The sequence below is a fragment of the Phymastichus coffea genome, unplaced genomic scaffold (assembly GCF_024137745.1).
Source record: "Phymastichus coffea isolate CEN01 unplaced genomic scaffold, Cenicafe_Pcof_1.1 PCOF00040, whole genome shotgun sequence".
In the NCBI taxonomy this organism is placed as follows: Eukaryota; Metazoa; Arthropoda; class Insecta; order Hymenoptera; family Eulophidae; genus Phymastichus; species Phymastichus coffea.
Genome location: NW_026706851.1, coordinates 469,360 through 476,267, shown reverse-complemented (window position 1 = coordinate 476,267; position 6,908 = coordinate 469,360). Strand labels below are relative to the sequence as shown.

General features: G+C 45.8%; 1 protein-coding gene across 3 annotated transcripts in view; it reads right to left on the bottom strand.

Moving 5' to 3' along the window:
- Positions 1–1,351: 1,351 nt before the first annotated feature.
- The window catches only part of LOC131664055 (uncharacterized), a 102,569-nt gene continuing 97,012 nt past the window's right edge, over positions 1,352–6,908 (bottom strand). For 2 of the 3 annotated variants that reach the window (XM_058934907.1, XM_058934909.1), the window contains 4 exons: positions 6,487–6,627; positions 3,958–4,431; positions 2,809–3,482; positions 1,352–2,734 (listed from right to left, as the gene is read on the bottom strand). In XM_058934907.1, coding sequence (XP_058790890.1) covers positions 2,847–3,482; positions 3,958–4,431; positions 6,487–6,627 — 1,251 coding nt within the window. In that variant the 3' untranslated portion in view covers positions 1,352–2,734; positions 2,809–2,846. The remainder of the gene's footprint in view (positions 2,735–2,808; positions 3,483–3,957; positions 4,432–6,486; positions 6,628–6,908) is intronic. The other variant, XM_058934908.1, reaches the window with a different exon arrangement.

Genomic DNA, 6,908 nt, shown 5'->3' with positions numbered 1-6,908 from the left:
TTCGTTATTTTCATGCTTAATTATAAATGTCAATCTTTTTTAATTAATCACTAAATGACTCAGTAAGTGATAACACCTATTCCGTTTCATTTATTAATTTTGATGCTGCTTGGTTGAAAAATGTAATTTCTTAAATTTTCTTCATAGTTATTTTAAAAACTAACCATTTTTATTTAAAAAATGTTTATACTTTGAGCTAAAATGCATATTTATTTATTTATTAGAATATTAAACTAACCTTTTTAATTTGAAAAATTTCTATAGTTTGAAATAAAACACTTATTTATTGATAATAATATTTTAATTCAAACTATAAAAACTATTAAATTATAAAGTTTAGTTTTTAAAATAACTGTGAAGAAAATTTAAGAAATTGATTTTCTTTAACTAAGCTGTTGAACTTTTTTTATAGTTTATTAAAATGTTTATTAGGTATTGAAATAATTCTATAAATAAACATTTTAGCTCAAACTATAAAAACAATTTTTAAATTGAAAATAAAAATAACCCAATAAATACGCAAACAAAATTTTGTGTTTAATTATTGATATTTTCTAATAGATTCCACAGGTCGTGAATATCTGCTTGCGTTACTGTAGCTGTAATATTTCCGGCCATTATCAATAAATACTATTAATAATCCCTCTTATAATTGCATTCTGTGTAATGTACTTCTTTAACCAGCTATATGAAAAGAATGAAAATATACTATTCCAATGGCAAATTTACATAACAACCCACTAGATTTGTTGCTTGTGTTCTTACTTTTATATAAACCAAAATTAAAGCAAAATATATCGCTATACTCTAACTTATCAGTCTTTTTATATAACATTTGCTTACTCATGTTGATAAAATTTGAAAAATGAAAAAAAAATTGTTGAAGATTTGAAAAAGAAAATTTTGAAAGCTGTGCTTTTAAAATCCTATTTTAATAACAAATTTTTAAGATATCATAGAATCCATTTGAACATTATTAAATACAAAAAACTTAATGCTGTTTCATCAGAAACTAATGAGTTTTACTATTTAGGACGTTGGATGTCTGAGCAGCAATTTCAGATGTTTTGGTGTACATTATCTCCAGTTCAAATTACGAAAGTTGTGACATGAAAGATTATTATGTGTCCGTATTTCGTAACACAGTGAAGTTGCTTAAAGCTTCATGTTAAATCTAATGTCTTGTATATAACTATATAAATATCAGCTCACTACACAGCTCACAGTTGACATATTTTAGTTTGTTTCTATGCTAATTTAATATAATGTATTTAGGAGGAGAATAAAAAGAGAGACCATGTTAATATGATGATTTCTTTAATGTCAGGCGAAACTGTAATTAGTTCGCATTTGTAATCGAGAACATTCAAAAAACAACAAATTTCGTAAATTTTCGACAATAGTATAATATCAACTTATGATAAATAACTTGAAGTAAAAATTACTATAAAATTTATCAAACGGAAACTTATCTATTCATATACAATTTTAACATATTTTAAAAGCTCGATGTTCTTATTGTTCTACGCTTATTTTCTGACAATAAGGTTTGATCTTGATGAATATTTCCTTTATTCATTACAAATTCTTCCACGAAGTCGGAATCGTCGGACATTATTAAAAAATTTAGATATAAAAATTTGTGCTTTACAAAAGGATATCCGTTGCACTGAAAACTTGTTTCGACTAGGTCCACGCTCACGTATGATCATGTTTGACTTGTACGTATATTACAACTAGGGCAAACATTTTAATAAAATTTGATAAAATATTGATATCGATGACACTAGACAAATTAATCTCTTTTATTGCATCTCAAAAGTAGACTCTTAAAAATTGTATCACATTATACATGATTCTTTTTCGTGAAGTGATTCATATCAAGGATATTTGAAATATCCATTGGGAGCAATGAGAAGCCGTAAGATTTGGAGAAAAAAATTAAGATTTGATTTCATTGTTTCTAGAAAAGGGCACCGTTTTATGTATGTCGTTTAGACGAAGCGGTATCTTCGCTGTAGAGTTGCAAATGATTTCTAACGCGATTTTAAAAAAACGAATGAAAAAATAAAACGAGCTCTCGTTTGTAGCCTCTGACGCATGTGCATCTGATTTGTATAAATTCGAACAATTGACACCGAGTATTACGCGATTTTATATGGTTTTCCAAGCAAACCTGGTCGTCGTACGTAGCGCTTGCAACGCACATAAAACTCGTGAAGAATCGTTCAACGATCTTACTTGCCGGGTAACTCTCGTAAAAAAAAGAACAAAAGACACAAGTTGCCTTGTCCGCTTATCCATTAGGCGAAAAAACTGGCGAGCAACCGGGCGAGAGTAATAACAAAATTAAAACTATAGTCACATCCGCAGTTGGCATGATTGGTCTAATTATACCGGTATCGAGGCGCCAGCTTTGTGAGCGAAGGCGTGGAAGTCGGCCAGGTTGCACTGGGTGGCGGAGCTCCTGGCCAGGGCCGACGGCGGCCTCGCGCTCAATGGCCCGCGCCGCGGCCAGGTCTGGTCGAGGAAGCGCAGCTGGGAGTGCCTCGGGCAGGCCCCGCGCCGCGGCGTCAGTGGCTCGGCGAGGCCGGCCAGCAGCAGGCGCGAACCGGCCAGCTCCGCCTCGTGGAAGACCGGGGAGCGGGTCCTCGATCAAGAGGCCTCCTCGAGCCGCGCGGCCTGTGGATCCGTCAACAGCGTAGACCCCGGCCCGCGGGGATGGCTCTCACTGCTTGGGAAACAGACTGGGCGTTGAGGAGAGCGACGCACGGAGCGCGGGAGCAGTCGAGGGCACGCGCAACCAACCTGAGTGGAGCGGAGCGCCAGTCCCCAGCGAGCCTGCGTCAGTGCGTGGCGATGACGTCGGGCGCGCTCTTGGTGCTCTCTATGCTGAAGGGCCGCTTCTGGTCGACCTCGATGACGGCCTCGGTCTTGAAGCGCGAGTCGGCCAGCAACTGCGGGCACTGGGCCGTCGACGACAGGGAGGAGGCGGCGGACGTGGCTGGCGCCGCGGCGGAATCGGCGGCGCTGCTGGGGCTGCGCTCGGAACCGTAGATGAAGCCGTAGTTCTCGCCCGAGCCGACGGTGCGCTGGCGCACCAGGCTGCCGCGCGGCGGCGGCGGCGGCTCGGGCGCGGGCAGCAGCCGGCCCAGTGCCTCGAGCTCCTCGGCGCTGTAGAGCGACTCGTGGGCCGACCAGCCGTGGGGCGCGGGCACGATGGGCGTGTCGCTGTGCCGCGGGCAGAGCAGCGTCGGCTCGGCCGCGACCAGCGGGTCCGGGTGGCAGGCCGCGCAGCGCCTGGCTGTCGGGTGCTCGGGGCTGCTGCCGTCCGCCACCGGCCGATGCGCGTAGTGCTGGTGCCGGTGGTGCGGGTGCTGCTGCTCGTACGACTGCGCGTGCGGGTGGTAGTGCGGGTGCGCGTGGTGGTGGTAGTGGTGGCTCGGATGGTACTCGAGCGACTGCTTGCGCGAGCCCGCCGGCTGTAAAGCCAAGCACACGCTCTGTTGAGGTTCACGCTTTACTGTGCTGCATGCTCGCGGTTGTATTTCACGCGCGAGAACACCTGAGCATCGAGCGTGCGTACGAGGCTGCCTGTGGCTCTCTTACCGCTTCCTTTACAACCGCCGGCTACCGAAATGTTTCGCCGATCGGATATTGATCTATTGGACAACTTTGAATATTGCAAGTTGAATAGCATCGATTGGTTATTTTAAGTTGCAGTGATTTTGAAAGGGATCAAAGCCAATCCGTCGTACTCCACTTGTAAAGTCCAACTGTATTTGCTTATGTTGAATTCACAACGGCGATAGGATTTTGAAAAGGAATTCGGATCCGAATGTCAAAGTACGAGACAGAAATCCGGTGAATGTCGAACGCACGTGCACACGAAGAGACAAAGCGAATAACGGAGAAAACACGGGTGGGGAGGGAAAAAAAGAAGTAGAATATACGTACAGTTGGATAGCCAAATGTAGTAAAGCCCGTGGGTTTGAGTATGAGGCTCGTGTCGAAGATGCTTTCTCTTGTCTGACATTCCATGTCGCGAGTCTCGCGCTCGCCCGACTCACGGAGTTGTCTCTCGTGACTGGCGTTTCTGGCGTTGTTGCTCTGGTGGATGTCGCTGAGATCGACCGAATGCTGCACGACCCGTTGCCAACCAAGCATCGTCACTGGACTGGCCACTTCCTTGGCTGTCCCGGTCGCCGACTCGCTGCTGTGCTGTCGTCGGTGCTGTCTCTGGCCCCGATGGATGTGCGCCATTTGTGCCGCGTCCGCGTCAGCGTCGCCACCGCCGTCGCCAGCACCGCCGCCATCACCGCCGCCATCACCGCCGCCATCACCGCCGATTTCCGTGCAAGCCTCCACGAGAGAAACCGACTTACGGCCCAACTCGTCGAGACTCTTCTCCCGCGACTGGCGGATGTGCTCCTAAATCGACGAGAATTACATTGCTCCGTTAAACACGATCGATTTTAGTCGGCTCGCTGATGCTCGAGTTAAATCTATTTTGTCTACGAGGCCGTCTTGTGATAATCCAACTTTGTCCTTGTATATATTCGAACTCGTTATTTCGTACGTGAACGGTAACGAATATGCAAACGTAAAGCTGCGGGTGATCGAATGGCACGAGTCACACAGATCATTGAATGATCATAGGTACGCGCTCGGCGTGTAGGCATTATTTTGAAGCCCCGGCAGCTCAGCAAAATGTAAATGGATCGAGTAACCCGTATCGAGTGCAGCGAAATCGAAACATCATTGCACGTACGTATATACCTGCTTTGTCGAGAAGAAGTTTATTATTGTTGATGTTTTATTGCGGATCGAATCAGCCCGCAATCGATGCGTTATTTTACTGTGGAGTTTCGTGCAATCGTCGCAGCTAATAACAGTGCGACGACTGCTCGTTGATTAACGCGCATTCAGTATTTTTACGCAGCCACGGCAGAGATATTTTTCAGCTTTCACGCCTCTACCGCAAGCTCGGCACAATCCACGCACAGTACACGAGTGCAAATTAAATACGATTGTCGATTAACGAATGGTTGCTGAAGTGCGCACGCCGATGAATAAAGGGCGTGATGCGAATGAAAGGAAGGCGGCGCGGCGCGCACGTCGAAAGTAGCATCGGCAGGTGACGCGAAGCGCGGCACTCGACGTAAAACAATGGGAACGACTAGCGCGCGTATGCAGGTCGATGAGACGGGTAGAGGGCGAAAGCACTCGACGCGTACATATTGCGCGCGATTAAAAGACCGCAGTACAGCCAGATGCAGAGATAACCGCGTTTCCATACTGGCGCTAGAGTGTGGCCGAGTGGACAAAGAGCAGCGCCGTGGGGGGGCGTGTACTCATTGTAATTCCCGGGCTACACAGCTCACGCTCTCTCGCGCTGTGCCTCGGCCGTTTATCATAAGTAATAGAATTCGCGAGAGAGACAGAGCGCGCGAGCTGCGAGGGGATGCGCGCTGCCGAAACAAATCCGCGGCGTGTATTTTTAAAGCGTGGCGAGCGCCGTCACGGGGGGGGAGGTCAGCTTTTCACGCTCCATTATCCAACGCGCTATTTTCTTTTATATTTGCTAATGACTTTAACGCATTTTTCACGTCCGCGCGCTGCTGGGATAAACAATGCCAACGAAGACAAAGGTCCCCGGGGAGTTGCCTGCTGCCCACTTTTCACACGCCCGTATTTACTTTAATTGCCGTTGGTATCAATTACGCGGCCCACCGCCGATGGCCCATCGAGCTCTTCTTCGCTTCCGTTTACCCAGAATTTTTACAGAAACTTGAGATCCCAGTTTGGGAAAGCGACGTTTGATTATTCGAACGTAACGAACAGTCCTTACTACTAATGATAGATCGGTCGTGATATTCACTAGAGAGCATTGGCAAAAGTTTCGCTCTCGACGGCTCGCATATTTGATTCTAATCAAGTACGCTAGCTAAACTAAATCAATGAACAATACCATTATCCAGCAGTGAGTTTGCTCTGATATTGCGTGGATTATACGCAAAAAAGGATTTATGAAAAATTTTTATGGAAACATTGAATTTAGTATGAAATTATTTATGACGAAGCACAATCAGTGCTTCCCTCGAGTGATTTGCAAAACGGTCAACTTTCCCAGGAAAATGAACCGTAACCAATAAGGAATATGAAAATGTCGAATGCTCAAGCAATATATTATTCTAGCAGTATTATCCTGCAGGAAGGTAACTTGTGAACAAAAGGAAAACGAGCGTCAGCGTGAACGAGTAAGAGCCTTTGTGTTTCCGCAAAGCGCGAGCGGGTCATAAAAAGCACGTCACGATAGACCCATAAAATTGAGCGCTCGCGCGGCTTCGATATTGGTTGATTCTGAAGGAGTTCGCGTATAGCCGTCGCAGTATTATCAAGCGTACGACGTGCGCACAAAGGTGCGGCGCTGCGATCGTAACGGTGAAACTAATAGCCCAGTTGAGCAGTGGAGTTTTTACTCACCTTAATGATCTTATGATCGCGTATGAGCTTCTTCGTGCAATTGTAGATGCAACTGAAGCACAGGCCGGACAGAAGCAACGAGAAGACCACGAGAATGATGATGACGTGTTGAGAATTGAGATTCAAGCTGCTGGCCTCGTTCTGCAACGCGAATAAACAATTGAAGTACCCTATTGAACATAACCAAGTGCAGAGCGAACTGCTAAGGCAGGCTGCAGGCGCGTTCGTTTGCCTAGCGGACTGACGTACGCGTTACCGGCCAAGTTATCCGCAGGCTATTTATCGAGTCGTACGTGGGGGAGAGGGGCGAGCGGCGCGCCGGTCAAGTTTGCGCGACTCTGATTATTCCAATGGGCGCTGCGGAGTCGTTAACGGTTTCAAGTTTGCGCGCCAGACCGTAAACAGTCTTTACTGCCTGGCTT